The sequence below is a fragment of the Pinus tabuliformis genome, chromosome 4_1 (genome assembly GCF_031772625.1).
Source record: "Pinus tabuliformis cultivar Carrire ecotype Pingquan chromosome 4_1, CPIR1, whole genome shotgun sequence".
Lineage (NCBI taxonomy): Eukaryota > Viridiplantae > Streptophyta > Pinopsida > Pinales > Pinaceae > Pinus > Pinus tabuliformis.
In genome coordinates this window covers 778,415,750-778,432,407 of record NC_142303.1, presented here as the reverse complement: position 1 = coordinate 778,432,407, position 16,658 = coordinate 778,415,750, and the positions used below count along the sequence as shown (strand labels likewise).

General features: G+C 38.6%; 1 protein-coding gene, 1 long non-coding RNA gene and 1 pseudogene across 2 annotated transcripts; 2 read left to right on the top strand and 1 right to left on the bottom strand.

Moving 5' to 3' along the window:
* The first annotated feature begins 9,368 nt into the window (after positions 1-9,368).
* LOC149178446 (uncharacterized) lies at positions 9,369-11,459 on the top strand. The gene is given in 4 exon segments (XM_089423654.1): positions 9,369-9,782; positions 9,878-10,114; positions 10,218-10,425; positions 10,521-11,459. Coding segments are annotated over 4 exon segments (954 nt in total). The 5' UTR covers positions 9,369-9,515; the 3' UTR covers positions 10,763-11,459.
* A 661-nt stretch (positions 11,460-12,120) lies between these two features.
* LOC149178445 (uncharacterized) lies at positions 12,121-12,790 on the top strand. Its single transcript, XR_016258854.1, has 2 exons — positions 12,121-12,267; positions 12,363-12,790. It is a non-coding gene; the product is annotated as an uncharacterized LOC149178445 (long non-coding RNA).
* Positions 12,791-12,875: 85 nt separating this feature from the next.
* Positions 12,876-15,016, bottom strand: LOC149178444 (glycosyltransferase family 92 protein At1g27200 pseudogene; annotated as a pseudogene).
* Positions 15,017-16,658: the final 1,642 nt, after the last annotated feature.

Below are 16,658 nucleotides of genomic sequence, written 5' to 3'. Positions count from 1 at the left end.
GCTTCTCACCAACCAAACTTCCATCCAAATATTTGGGTGCTCCGCTGATAGACTCAACCTTAAAGCATGCATCCTGGAAGCACCTCCTTGAGAAAATTGAAGGTTGACTATCATCATGGACTTACAGAGCTCTCAACATGGCAAGCAGGCTTATTTTGATAAAGGCGGTATTATAATCTATGCCTCTTTATCTTTTCTCAGTACTCGCAACACCGAAATGGTGCTTAAAAAGATCAAAGACATGCAACGCAACTTTCTCTGGGGTTCGTCAAGGCAAAATCGCAAATGGGCACTAGTAAAATGGGTGACAGTCTGCACACTAAAAAAGTAGGGAGGTTTGGGACTGCGAGATCGTCAACACAACAATACATTGATGGGAGAAAGATTATGGTGGCGTTGGGTGTCAAACCCACACACACCATGGGCCAAACTATGGACTGCAAAATATGCGAATAATTGATCGCCGAAAGAGCTAATCATACAGATACAAGCTCTCTAATTTTGAATGCAGCAAAACATCATAAAGCGTTAATACAACAGCATAGCTTCTGGGAGATACACGATGGTAGAACTGCAAGATTTTGGACTGACTCATGGCAACAACGCCCCAAAATTTTAGAAGTCCTCTCACCTCCAAATCTTGAAGGCAATGACATCAACCAAAATGACCATGTCTATCAGCACTAGACTCAAGACATCAATCAAGGATTCAGGCAATGGAAACAAGCTGAATAGATAATACATCAAGAAATGGAAGACTACTACAAATATTTGCACAAGGAGCTCGCCAGTAGGAAAATCAGATACACAAGTGCAAAAGACGTATTGAGATGGGGATACACTCCGAGGGGGATATACACAACAAAAGAAGCATATAAGTTGATGCTTCAAACACAGGAAACAATAGACCCCATCTGGACATGCTTATGGACTACTAGAATATGGCCCAAAGTCTTTACCTTCACCTTGCTGCTTTATCACCAAAGAATTCTCACTTGGGAAAATCTAATAAATAGAGGATTTCAAGGACCCTCATACTGTCCTAATTGCAAAAAACAAGGTGAAACTATTCAGCATTTCATGGATTCTTGCTACATGGCCAACCAATTATGGGAAAATCTCACCTTCAGGTGTCAACGACCTTGCAGAATATCGGGGGATATCACAAGCACCATTCGCAGCTGGGCCCCTTCTCCCTACAACAACAAGCTTCTAAACTCTCTCTGGACAATCCTCCTGGGCTTACTTCTATGGACAATTTGGAAGAAAAGAATCAAAAGAATTTTCAAAAACCAAAGTACTCCACTGGAAATCATCTAGAACAATCTATGCCAAAACATTCAAGAAACCCTGGCACTCCAAAAATGGAAAGCAGAGGACCTCCCCACTCAGGCACAGGAATAGAATATTTGGGACAACTGGAAAATACGGATCTCGTAGGCTCAGCATGATCACAACAAATCCACCATCATCACTAAGCCGCCCACACAATGGAATCCCCCTCCCACAAATGTGATCAAACTTAACTTTCGTGGGGCCTCAAAAGGAAACCCAGGCAAAGCAGGACACGGAGGAATATTCAGAAATCATGAAGGCAAACCTCTACTACTATACTTTGGTTCAATTGGATGGGACACAAATAATTCAGTAGAACTCGAAGGATTATGGCAAGGTATGAATCTAGCTCATCAACATAACTTTCATCATATTATAATAAAAAGGGATTCTCAAATCCTCATCAACATGGCTACCCAAATACAAATGGGAACCACGGCTTCGAAAGTAGCCACCAGCTGGAGACTAGCAGCTCATCTAGAACTAATAGAGCAATGGATTAAAAACAAAAGAGCCACCACTTTCATTCATGTCAAGAGAGAGAGAAACGAGGTTGCCGATCTTCTGGAAAACACAGGAGTCGAACATGATCAGGTTCTACAATCAGGAACCATCAACATTCTAAATGATCAAACTCAATTATAAGAATGCACTGACCTGGTGCACAAGGAAGCACAACTCTTGGATGCGGGTGTATGTCAAGATTAATATGCTAGCGGTAGAATGGGACGGCAAGTGGCCTGGCCACATGGCCCTCCGTAATCCCGCACACCAAACCATAAAATGACTTAATAGCGACCATAAATGGCAATTAAACTAGCATTGTAATCAATCCGACTGTGTCTACCCCCCTCGGCTTGGTTTAAATAGAAATAAACCTGTAAAAATTACAGAACCCGAAGCCCTAATCTGTATTATGCATGCACCCCTTTTATAGAACGAACCCGCAAGTTTCCCCCTCTGGTTACAAATTCTCAGGTTCAACCTTATGCTTATCTGCAGCCCATTATAATCAGATTACATGCTAGTAATGAGCTGTAGACAAAACGAAAAATGAACTGGGTATTCACAAGCGCTCATATCATTTCATGGAGAATACCAGAAAACCCGTATATTTGTAAATAAACTTCAATCAAAGTACATGTCCATTTATCAGGTTCTCGAACTTGTGTTAGTTAGGATCGGGTAGTTGAAAATTCGAATTCGAACATTGAATATTGCATAGACCTATAAAAAACAATGAAGAGTAATAAAGGGACTCGAGGAGCAATGCATTTACAATGGTTTATGTAAAGGCCCAATGTGTAAAGTCCCAACAAAGCCAATCCCACCGAAATCTGGAAAAGGCTTTGGAAATCTTGTAGTCTTGAAGAAGAAAACACCACCCACCTGCAGAGCAATTGGGAATTCATGCAGTCTCTAAGAAGAAAACAACCTCCACCTATTGATTTAGTGTAATTGCAAAATAGTGTGGATATCAGTGCATTTTGGCGGGGAGAACATGCAAAGCAGAGAAAAACAAAATATATTAGAAATTATTTTTACATAAATGCCAAGTTCCAAATGCCTAACTCGGAGAAACAGAGCTACGTCGAACTGAAGGAGATCAAACAGATCATTGGTGAGAGTGCTTGGGAGTACGATCAGTGGTTCCGCGCCATCAAAATAGCAGTAATTAGAGTATGAAATCCTTCTTGTTATTAATCCGCCTAAACATGAATTACAAGCCGAATCTCAAAACATAGTAAAGTATTATATAAAAATAAAAATAAAAAAATTTGTTATTAATAAATATAAATCAAAGTGCCACATTTAACATAATGATATTAGATGTTTTCGATACATGGTAACCATCCCTGCATACTTTCACAAGTACACCACATGGGTTTATGCTCGGACCAGTTGTCCACAACGATGATCTAGATGTATGTCTTTTGTTACTTTTCCTGTTAAAGCTGGTAGACGATAGCTTGCCATTTTTCCTACTCCTGGAGGCATGCGTTGAGGAAACAAAGCACCAAGTCAAAGAAAGGGCAGGGAACAGGGGATTATGCCTTCACACCACCACTTGCAAGCAAGGGATGTAGGAACATCCACCGATTTCATAACTAACATGAAATATTAGACGTATTGGTTCCTAAAACATTGAATAATTTTAATTTTTTCAGAAGTCCTAGTGAATTTGGCAAAGAGACCAATCTATTTTGTTTAGAGGATGACCTCTACTTAAAACCTTGTTGAAATCAGTTGTTGAAACCTGTAGAAGAACAAATCAATTACCAATAATTTAAAACATGTTTCATCTCCTTAAAGGAAACATACAACCTCTCATTCAAAACAAAAATGCCAAGTTCAAAATGCCTAACTCAAAGAAACAGAGCTACGCCGAAATAAAGGAGATCACGTAGATCATTGGTGAGAGTGCTTGGGAGTATGATTAGTGGTTTTGTGCCATCAAAATAGCAGTAATTAGAGTCTGAAATCCTTTAGAAGTGCTAGTGAATCTGGCAAAGAGACCAAAATATTTTGTTTAGAGGACGACCTCTGCTTAAAACCTTGTTGAAAGCAGTTGTTGAAACCTGTAGTTATAGCAAAGAAAAGTACAAGTGAAGGACACCGAAAGGACGAATCAATTACCAATAATTTAAAAATCCTCTTCTTAGCCTAGTTTTTCACTTCTTCAGAACTCGTTTCCAATTACAATCTCTGCAATCTCAACTGTATACAAAAATGGGTAATCCAAGTATTCAAATAGAAATAAACCTGTAAAAATTGCAGAACCTGAAGCCCTAATCTGTATTATGCATGCACCCCTTTTATAGAACGAACCCGCAAGTTTCCCCCTCTGGTTACAAATTCTCAGGTTCAACCTTATGCTTATCTACAACCCATTATAATCAGATTACATGCTTGTAATGAGCTGTAGACAAAAGGAAAAATGAACTGGGTATTCACAAGCGCTCATATCATTTCATGGAGAATACCAGAAAACCCGTATATTTGTTAATAAACTTCGATCAAAGTATATGTCCATTTATTAGGTTCTCGAACTTGTGTTAGTTAGGATCGGGTAGTTGAAAATTTGAATTCGAAAATTGAATATTGCATAGACCTATAAAAAACAATGAAGAGTAATAAAGGGACTCGAGGAGCAATGCATTTACAATGGTTTATGTAAAGGCCCAATGGTTGTGTAAAGTCCCAACAAAGCCAATCCCACCGAAATCTGGAAAAGGCTTTGGAAATCTTGTAGTCTTGAAGAAGAAAAAACCACCCACCTGCAGAGCAATTGGGAATTCATGCAGTCTCTAAGAAGAAAACAACCTCCACCTATTGATTTAGTGTAATTGAAAAATAGTGTGGATATTAATGCATTTGGGCAGGGAGAACATGCAAAGCAGAGAAAAACAAAATATATTAGAAATTATTTTTACATAAATGCCAAGTTCCAAATGCCTAACTCGGAGAAACAGAGCTACATTTTACTGAAGGAGATCAAGCAGATCATTGGTGAGAGTGCTCGGGAGTACGATCAGTGGTTCTGCGCCATCAAAATAGCAGTAATTAGAGTATGAAATCCTTCTTTTTATTAATCCGCCTAAACATGAATTACAAGCCGAATCTCAAAACTTAGTAAAGTACTTATATAAAAATAAAAATTATAAAATTTGTTATTAATAATATAAATCAAAGTGCCACATTTAACATAATGATATTAGATGTTTTCGATACATGGTAACCATGCTTGCATACTTTTACAAGTACACCACACGGGTTTATGCTCGGACCAGTTGTCCACAACGATGATCTAGATGTATGTCTTTTGTTACTTTTCCTGTTAAAGCTGGTAGACGATAGCCTGCCATTTTTCCTGCTCCTGGAGGCATGCGTTGAGGAAACAAAGCACCAAGTCAAAGAAAGGGCAGGGCACAACTTAGCACCACAGGAAAGGGCATGGAGAGCCTGCGTTGTTCTAGATAGAGATAAAGAGCGGGCAACCAATGGCTTGGTATATGGTATGCTAAATGACGAAGTTTGTTTATTACCAATTTGATTTGGGAATGCGACCGAACTCATCTGAAGGAAATTGATCCCTACTGGCATTCTTCCTTTCATTCAGTTGGTTGCTAGCTGTGTGAGTGTGTCTCTGCAAATTTTCTTGGTGGGGGTTTTAATTTCCAAACCATAATCTTTGTCCCCTATATTGAATTTTTCAATCACTAGAAAGAGCGTTTTCCATGAAAATGAATTTTGGTTTTAATGTGAAGTTGAATATCTGATGATTCCTCTGCTTAGTATATCTTTGGAAGAATTTCAAAGTTTATTTATTAGGAAAAACTATTATCTACAGTGTGTGCTATCCAAATCCACTCATAAAAACTCATTTCAAGTCATTATAAAAACCATAAAAAATTCTATAAGTTTTTGGCATCTTTCTTGAAGGATAAGCCAATTACTGCAATCATTTAATATTCCTGGTTTAAAGGTGGAAAGATTCCAAAACTACAATCATTTAGTTTGCCTGTTTTAAATGTGGAATTGAAAATATTTCAAAATCAGTAGGAGAAGGTGAACAAAATAGTTGAGCATATTTTAAAAGGGGTTGCATTTGATAGTGGTTTCCTAATCAAGTGGGGATGTATTCGCTTGCTGGAATTGGTCAACATTCCTAAAATGGTCGCACCCTCTTTGGTCGTGCATTGGAGCTTATATATCTTCCTTTCTACATTTAATGTGTTGTGAGGACATATAAGCACTTGAGGGCGAGTTGGGGTAATAACAGATTTGAGGATAAATGAGTTTCCTTGTAATTATTTCTTGTGCATAAAGATGAATAGAAGGGGTAACCTGTACCATTGTTCATATAAAGGACGTGTGGCTTTGGCTTATTACTTGGAACAATCTTCTATACATTTCTGGGCATATATTTATATATCAAACTTGAATGTTTTTCAATTTATTGGAGGAAGCTTGATGGAGCTGATTGGAATTCTCAAACAAATTTATATGGCTACTGATTTCATGAGGTTCTCTTAATTTCTTGTTCACTCACTGTGTATTAATTGACAATTTATGATATAGATGTTTATGTCCAAAGTCTATTGTTAAGTACATTTGTATCAGTGTTGCCTACACTTTTGTATCAGTGTTGCCTATTTCTCTTAGTTTACAAATCAACCCAAATTATTGATTGTTAAGTGCATTTGTATCAATGTTGCCTATTTCTTCGAGTTTACAAATCAACCCAAATTATCAATATATATTTCCAGTGTTTCCTATTTCTCTGAGTTTACAAATCAGCGCAAATTATCAATATATATTTCCAGTGTTGTCTATTTCTTTGAGTTTACAAACCAGCCCAAATTATTGATATATAATTGTAGCATTGCCTATTTCTCTGAGTTTACAAATCAACCCAAATTATTGATATATAAATGAAGTGATTATTTCTGCACTCTTTATATATATTTATATATATGCAATCCTGTGAGCACTGAGTAATCTTTCTAGTTCTTATTCATACATAGGTTTTCATTGATAAATACCTGCTAATACGAACTGACTTGTTTACTTTCATCATTCGTTCAATTCACACGGACCTGCTTACTCTTTGTGTGATGAAGAATCTACACGTAAAAAGAGACCAGGGAAGTAGAAAGAAACCAAACCAGGGAAGTAGAAAGAAACTAGGGAAGTCGGCTTAAGGACTAAGAACAATTGAAGTATGAGTAAGAACATATGTGCAGAAAGAAGCATAGTACCAAGTTGTCCACTAGCACTAGCATCAGTAGACACCCATGAATGCATCCATACGTAACAGGGTTGCCCCATAGCATATATAGGAAGGTGATAGTGCACTCGACATGCGGGCGGGATTCCTCTTTCCCCCGATATTCAGTCTTTCCCTGTGTCTGTTTGTGCGGGAACTCTTCTCTACAGATGGAACATACACCCCATGGAAAGGTCTTTCCTGACCCCGTATACCATAGGAACGTATGCCATATTCCAAGATACGATACCACCCGATCAGACAAAGCCAACCATCTTACTTCTCTTCGACCCGATAAGAGTGCGCAGGTAAACCAAACACCGTAGCAAGGAACTTCAACCATTAAAGAGGCATAGCAACAACATGCATTTGCCACTGGGCAACTTCAACAGTTCACCACTTGACAGCTTCAACCGACCTGGCAACTTCAACCCGCAAATGACTTTAACTTATAATACCATAGTATAACATTTCATAACATTTAATAACGGTAAAACTAATGCTAGCATTAGTCTCCACTTCCCAAATAATAAAAACAACAAAAGTCAAAAATAACATATGCTTTTGGCCTCTCCTCCTCGGGAAGAGGCCAAATAAGATGATGAAATAAATTGCCATATAGTTAATAGATGGAATTGGTTGTATACGCTGCAAACTTAGTGTATAAATTGCATACTCGTTAAATGAATTAATGCTAAAAATCGTGATTCTGATTACTATAGTCCCATGCCATTACCAAATGGCAGGGATTAATAAGCATAAAATCACTTGTGCTGCTAACCGAAGATGGGAGCATTAAATTGTGATGGTTCCATATCATGGATATTTGTCTCCTCGTATGTAACACTTACCTCCATTTCTTAAATATACTCACAGGTGTCCTATATACGACCCCTTTGCGCAAGGAATTTATGTCAAATTGTTGTCCCCACTGGATGAATGGTTGGGTTTTGTGTATTGATAGGTAAGCCTGTGTTAGCTTGTTTCTACCTTGGACTCTAATAAAAATGTGTTAAGGCCATTAAGGCATGTTTATAAATGCCTTCAGTCTCAAGTTTTTGTTTCTTCTTATGATATTGCTTACCACTACACAAATAGTGATGTTGATTCTCAAAACGGATTGGAGCCACACTGAAAACTATTTTTTTCTTTCTTTAATAAAAAATATAATATATTTATAGTATTTATGAGAAACCTAGGATGTCTTGAGCCCAAAACTAGAATTTTCTCCTTTCTCTCTTTTTTCTTTTTTCTTTTAATTAATTTATTAATTTTTTTTAAATTTATTCTTTAAATACAAGATAATATATAATATATTTAGAGTATTCATGAGAACCCTAATTAATTATTTTCTCAATATTTTTTTATTTTTTTGGGTTTATGAAAATAAGGTTAACAAATAATCGCAACCAAAAATTGATAATAGAAGGGAAATTTCCAAAACTCCAAATTGGATTGATTTTAATTTCACCACAAACAAAATTATCAATAAAACTAATTAAGTATACGTATTTTTATCGAATTTTTACGTTGATGTTACAAGAGTGGAAACCAACTCTGATACCATATGTAAGAACCCCGATTTAAAATATAAAAATAATTACATCAATTTATATGATTAATAATCAACACCCAATTATTCAACTATTTAACATAAAATTTTCAAAAAATACGAGTAGAGAAAAATTACCTGTATTGACGATATTCTTTATTTGTGCTTTCGGAGTTGACTAGCTGTAACAAATATTTTGGGGGTGAGTCTCCACCAAACTATAGGTTCAGCTGCACATAATATTTCTAAAGTTGGCCACTCCCAAACGCTCAATCAACGTACAACTACCAGAGAACCTTTTGTCTTACAACACTTTTCTCCCAAGAGAATGGATGAATCTCATACTCCCTAACGTCCATTACATAAACAAGAAAATCGAAAGGGATCCGCATGGACACATTCCATGTGTCAACATGCCAACTTTTATTTCTTTAATTTAAGTTTAGGTTAATTACGCCGTAAGGCGTTTCCCTTTGAAAGGAATAGCCCCAGCTGACTCCGTGTCTTATTGTTGACCGTCGATTTATGGTGTTAGACGATTAAACAAAATTTGATCGTTGATCGTAGGAAGCCGGAGATTAAAAGCAGTTTAGTTGATCATTGGAAGCCGAACGATTAAAATCAGTTCTCCTGTCATTCCTAAGGAACTGTCCCATCAATCTAGTCACAGGTTGTTTGGCTATGAAGATTGGTATCTTATGTTTGCCCATGTTTACTTGTTCGAAGCTCTACCCTCCCAAATTTGCTTTCCACTGCATAGTTTCTGCCAGGCCTGTTGCTATATTTGTTTTTCACACCGTCAAAGTTTGTTGTGCACAGCATAATTTCTGCCTGCATTGTCGCTGCTTCAGAAGCAATATGTGCAAAATCGCTGATCCAACTGAGAAGGGTGTTTGGTGGAAAGATGAGACCAAGTGGGTTCTATATTCTCCAGAGGATGCAAGGAAAATTCTGAGAGCAAAGTAGAATGGGGACTGAAATATTACGTTGGGTTCTGTTAAATCTGTCAAGTACCCTTCAGGAAAGCTTTATGCCATAGACCTGGTGGCCATGAAGCAAACCAATGTAAACACTGGCTTCTCCAGAGATATCAAAATCATCAATTCTTGCCCTACTGATGATCAGGTGAGTATATATACCCTTCAGCTCTTTTGGGTAATGGTTTCTGTGGGATTTTTAAGAGTGTGTTCTTAGAACAATATCTTTGTTTCTTGAAACAGGAAGATGTAGAGTCTGATGAAGAAGATGAATTAGTCACATTCTCTCGTCCTGTTAAAGTTGAAGTGATTAACCAGAGAAGGGAGTCTGATAAGATTGTCAAGATGGTTCCTTCTGTCACTGTAGACCTTGAGAAATTGACTTCTCACTGCCTCCTGGAGGATGAGTGCAATTTGGTTCTAAAGCTTCCCAGGGCTGCAGCTGCCCAATCGGATCGCATCAATTCCCTCAGCAAAAAGGTGTGCATTCATAGATTATGAAACTTTATGATTCAGAAAGCTTGAATTCATTTTTTGTTTTAATTATTTGGGCTAAGTAACATAAAAAACTTTGGAGTTACAGACTCTGGAGTTGCTGCTAGAGAAACTTACTAGCAAGGACTTTATAAAGAATGTGGTAAGGCATAAGATGCAGAGCAGAGGCTCTGAGTTGGTGTGGAAGGTCTGTCCCTGTCAATCATATGTCATAGGCCGGGTGGACAACCCCTCCATATATGGTCCTTTTCTTACCCAACTTTGCAAGATGGCAGAGGATGATCCCCTCTTTGTAGGTAAGGAGGATTGAATACTATCCATGATTCCTGCAATATGTTGGCATATGACCAGATATCCAATTGTTACTGAATTTCGCTGGTGTTAATTGCAGATCATCCTTACAGCATAGCAGAGAAAGGTTTTAGTACAGAAGGTGATTCTGTTGAGTACTTGTTTAACAACGGAAGGCGACTTACTAGAGTCTTGCCATTGCCAAGTGAAGGAGGTAGGGTATCTGTATATCTAGCCATATCAAAATCTGTACAGGAGAGAAGGGATATCCCACTGTCCAAAGGCGGTGCATTGCATCTGGCCGAACTAGTGTCAGTGGGTCATTCTGGCTATTCCTACTGAGCAATTCCTTTACGAGTATATGGCTAAGGTACTAATTATTTTGCTTTTGGAACATATTAGACACTCTATGTAAATTTCAAGTGAACGTAAACGCTTTTTATAAGACTTCTGGAAAGCATGGAAACCAAAGAGAAAGTAGTAAAGGTTAAGTTGTGATATGGTTTTGAGTGGATAACTTCCATTAAATAATACAGATGACTAGTGATTTTCTCTCGACGAGTTATGTCCTGTCCATACAAAGTATGTGGGATTAGATTAGTATAGATTCAGATTACTGGTTTTCTCCTGTTCCCTGTTTGAATGGTTTGCTCCGAATCAGACAGAAAGATTGAGACAGATTCTGGATCATCTGCTGCCAAGAGATGAGATTCAGATTCTGGAGATTGCAACAGCTCTTGGCCCAGGCGATTATAACTCTAGAGTCCCCATCTATGTTAGTCAAACCACATCCTGCCTGGAGTTTGATTATGAGGTTCGCCCTTGTTCCAAGAGAATGGCACTTAACAGGTTGATTTAGACAATCGGGCAGGTAGAAACGAATAGTGCCAGAACCACTACCAGCACCAGCACCACCTCCATCATTGCTCATTCCCCAACATGGAGGCAAGTGATAGCGATCAGCGCTCTCAAATATATGGCAAGCGATAGCGATAAGGGGGCTATTCTTCTATAACCAGGGCTCTTTCAACCAGGGTGAGGGTGAGCCAGCTGAACTCTCGACCACTATTTACCCACCCACCCCAGGGATGGGCTTAGTACCCGGATGATCCAATCAATCTGCTTGGCGAATCCACAGGGAGAGGGGACGACTCAATGGGGCTTCAATGGGGCCTAATTAGGGGCTACTCAATGAGGCTACTTTAAGCTGTCAATAATCCCAAAGGCTGGATGAAGGGTAACGAATTAATAGGGTGAATGCTGTACCAACTAAGCATGATTGAAGCAAGTGTGAAATCATATCCATCCTAGGTCTGCAGCCCTGCCATGATCTCCCCAGTGGTTCATATAGGAGCTATTGCCGTTTCATCCTTACCCGTGGTTATGATGTTGAATATGAAAATAGCAGAGATTCATGAAAAAGTATTTGAGAAATTGACTTCTCAATGCCTCCTGGAGGATGAGTGCAATTTGGTTCTAAAGCTTCCCAGGGCTGCAGCTGCCCAATCGGATCGCATCAATTCCCTCAGCAAAAAGGTGTGCATTCATAGATTATGAAACTTTATGATTCAGAAAGCTTGAATTCATTTTTTGTTTTAATTATTTGGGCTAAGTAACATTAAAAACTTTGTAGTTACAGACTCTGGAGTTGCTGTTAGAGAAACTTACTAGCAAGGACTTTATAAAGAATGTGGTAAGGCATAAGATGTAGAGCAGAGGCTCTAAGTTGGTGTGGAAGGTCTGTCCCTCTCAATCATATGTCATAGGCCGAGTGGACAACCCCTCCATATATGGTCCTTTTCTTACCCAACTTTGCAAGATGGCAGAGGATGATCCCCTCTTTGTAGGTAAGGAGGATTGAATACTATCCATGATTCCTGCAATATGTTGGCATATGACCAGATATCCAACTGTTACTGAATTTCGCTGGTGTTAATTGCAGATCATCTTTACAGCATAGCAGAGAAAGGTTTTAGTACAGAAGGTGATTCTGTTGAGTACTTGTTTAACAACGGAAGGCGACTTACTAGAGTCTTGCCATTGCCAAGTGAAGGAGGTAGGGTATCTGTATATCTAGCCATATCAAAATCTGTACAGGAGAGAAGGGATATCCCACTGTCCAAAGGCGGTGCATTGCATCTGGCCGAACTAGTGTCAGTGGGTCATTCTGGCTATTCCTACTGAGCAATTCCTTTACGAGTATATGGCTAAGGTACTAATTATTTTGCTTTTGGAACATATTAGACACTCTGTGTAAATTTCAAGTGAACGTAAACGCTTTTTATAAGACTTCTGGAAAGCATGGAAACCAAAGAGAAAGTAGTAAAGGTTAAGTTATGATATGGTTTTGAGTGGATAACTTCCATTAAATAATACAGATGACTAGTGATTTTCTCTCGACGAGTTATGTCCTGTCCATACAAAGTATGTGGGATTAGATTAGTATAGATTCAGATTACTGGTTTTCTCCTGTTCCCTGTTTGAATGGTTTGCTCCGAATCAGACGGAAAGATTGAGACAGATTCTGGATCATCTGCTGCCAAGAGATGAGATTCAGAGTCTGGAGATTGCAACAGCTCTTGGCCCAGGCGATTATAACTCTAGAGTCCCCATCTATGTTAGTCAAACCAATCCAGGGTCCTTAAAAAAGGACTGAGGACATGAGAGTGGGGATGGATTGAGCTCGACTACCTCTAAACTCTAATTTAATGGAAGCTTATTGATCTCTCAAGCGTATATTGTTTTGTCATGGTGAAATTTGTGGAAACCAAACTTCCCACTTATCTCTTAAACCTCACAATCATTAAACTACACATACTTATTAAACTACCCAAAAAAAAAAAAAAAAAACCTTTAAACCTAAAAAACAAAAACCTCAAGCTTACGGGTCCTTAGGAAGCTAATGTGATGAGCCTGGTTTACCTCAAGCTTACGGGTCCTAAGGAAGCTGTTGCAACGAGCCTGGTTTAATTACCCGCCATTCTTTTCTTATCGAGATTGCAGATTCAGATTATTTTGGAAATATGAAATACCATCCCTTATTGTCAAAATTTCAGAATATTTCTGAATCTGCAATTCCATTACACTCAAATTTAAGTCCTAGATAATTGAAATTTGTTGGAACTAGTCATACTCGAAGAAGACCTTACGCATGACAGGTTGAAACCCACGACCACACTGGCAGGACCGTCTAGAACTGCAACGAGTATAATACAACATTGAAGACTTCAGATCCAATTATATGGATTTCGAATTCATTTGGGTCAACAGAAAAATTAAAACAAATATTAAATTTATTTTTAAAATAACTACGGGGATTACTTCTGGGTTTATCGTTATTTTGTTTTAAATGTTAGTCCCTGTTATCTGGGTAAAAATACTGTATCGTTTAATTGCAATTTATGGATGGATTTGAATCATTGGCCCTTATTTCCTTTCTTTGGGTTCAGATCATTCAAGCCTTTAGTTCGCTTGACCAGGATGCCTCAAATTCAGTACTCAGATAAATACACTGATGATACTTATGAATACAGGGTTGTAACTCAGAGCTTGCGCTATTTTTTTTTGTTAAATAAAATATTTGTTTTGCTTTTTGGCTGGATGGTGGACTTTCAGATCCACTCAACGAACCGCATACTACATCTATCATTGACAACCTCCTATTGATTTAACCCTATACATACATACAATTGCAGTTGCCCTTCATTGCCACTGTAATTTGGAGCCTGGTTCTTTATTATTCAAAGAAAACGCTCTACCTGTAAACTCCTTCAATGCACTGTCATTCACATGGCAGAACATATTCTCCCATTCATGGGGTTTGATGGCCTTGTTGCCAAGGCCTGGAGCTCGATCTTGGGACACAACATTCCTAGACTCTTTCCAATCCACGACATACGCAGACACCCTCCTCCGAAACTTAGCCTTGAATTCACTCCAAGCCTGGTACTTGTAGTGATTGATCACTGTCCTCTGGGCCTTCACATACACTGTTCTGTATGCCTTCTTCAACTGAAAGCGGTGTATTACATTGAGCAACTTAGGAGAGGCAGCTTCCAAAAGAAGTATGGATTTGTAGCACTTCAGCTTCCTTTCCCTGCAAGTGTACCCTTGAGTAACCCCTCTCTGCGGGTGCTCCCGGAGGCCCGAGGGTCCAAAATTTCTGCATCTCAAAGAAATTTGCCTTGTCAATGCAGCCCCCGGTTTACTAAGATTTATTACTAATCTACTAAGATTTATTACTAATCGCCTCAGAGGTGCTTTTGATGCAGTATTCTTTAATGGGTACCCAATATTGGCATTGGCCTTGAGTTGCTTTAGCCATGAAGGAGAAAATACAAACTCGTCAACGTCAGTGTACATCATCCATTGACACTTCTGTTTGGCCATGAGAGCACAGTGTGAGAATCCAGATTCCTGTGTCTTGGCCCATGGCCATGGATGCCTGCTTACCTTGTAATTTTCTGACAGTAACCCTTCAACAGTTTCTGCCAGATCGTCTTCACTGTTGTTATCGTACAGAAAGAAGTGTTCCACACCCAGATGAGAATGGTAGATAACCGATTCTCTTATGTATTTTGCAACGTTGAACACCATGGTGCAGGCACAGAGTAGTCTCATTTTCTGTGCATTATCTTGAGTACTACTTTTGCTTGAATGATGAGATGGCGGGATTTCATAATAAGCGACAGAAGGAATTGATTTCCCATGGATTCGGAGAATGATTTCGGAGGCAATGAGCTGATAACGAACTGATTCATTGGGATGCTCGCATCTAAAGACTTCTTGTCCAGAGTGTGACCATAGTTTCAATGGTATTGTTGAATATGCAGCGTAGATATTTGGTTTCAATGTTCAGTCCTTGTCTATTGTTAATCCCTTTGGCAAATACAACAATATCCCTCTCTGTGGCCAAGCTCTCATATACCATATAATCTCATTTGATGGGTCTGGAATGATCAAAGTAACCCAATTTTGCTGTGATGATCTCTGGTAAATCTGAGCTATAATTAGCTGTGTCCACTAGGGCAACTGATGTTGCAGACCAGTGGGTTGGAGGGGGAGGAGCCTGGCATCTGACTGCAGCTCGTGGTTGGGTAGAATATCCAAATTGTAAATACTCGATGGCATTCACTGGTGTATGGATTTGTTGCGAGAATGAACAGCTGGGGGATGATTTGTGGGATATCAGATTGGAGTTTGCAGAAGACAGGCGTACTAAGAAGAGGACTTCCTCAGGAAGAAATACAATGTCTTGGATGAAGGAACTCCTGTTGGTTTGATTGGTTAGCAACAGGGGAAAGCTCTTTGTGAATTTTGCAGCCTGTGGTTTATACAGATTGGGTTCTTTCTCCATTAAGCTTTCTTGCAGGCTTCCATATTGAAAAAAAAACATTTCTTGACCATGTCTTGGTATTAACCCAGTATGATTTAACTGTAGAGCCAAGAACAAAGTATCTATTAGCTACAAAAACCATTCTGCTATTCAACATTTTACAGACATTTATGCATCAAGAATTAATGCCTAGAAAAATGGGGCTCTGCAACAACCTTGTAAAAATAAGGGTAATAAGTTGTTTCTGGCTGTCTACATCAACATATGCAGCTAAACAAAGCCACCGAAATTCATATTTTACTTGTTTAGGATTGTAATGTATAGATCAACATTCAAGAAGATAGTAATTATATATACCTTGGAAGATGAGATCTGAGACGGTTGTGCCTGCAATGACGAAAACCAGAAAAACTAGGAGAAGAAGAAGGAACCCAGAATTTCTATTGCCCATTCTCGAGAAAACAGATCCATTTGATGCCCATAATAGTTTGTAGTCTGTAAAATCATTGTTTATTAATGATTCCTTACTAGTACTTCTACGGTTTCTGGACATTATTGATGTATCTTTAACAGCAGCAACTTGCAAGGTGTCAGAGAGATACAACAACAACTTGCAAGGTGTCAGAGTTGTTCCGCTGCTGCACTGTACCAGAGCTTTTCTTTCAGAATGAAGTGCTACAAGAAATAACGCAACTATAAATAATACAGAGCACAGACACAGAGGGGGCATGGAAGAAGTTGCCATTGAAAATCGATAAATTGTGCATCGACGGTGAGTAACCTGAGAAATCTCAGTGGAGCTGTGCCTGAAGTATCCAGAGACTAAAGTTAATCGGAAATCTTTTCTGTTGTCTGAAGTAGAATTTTCCTTTTCCTATTTTTAACGAAAATTCAATGGTAAAA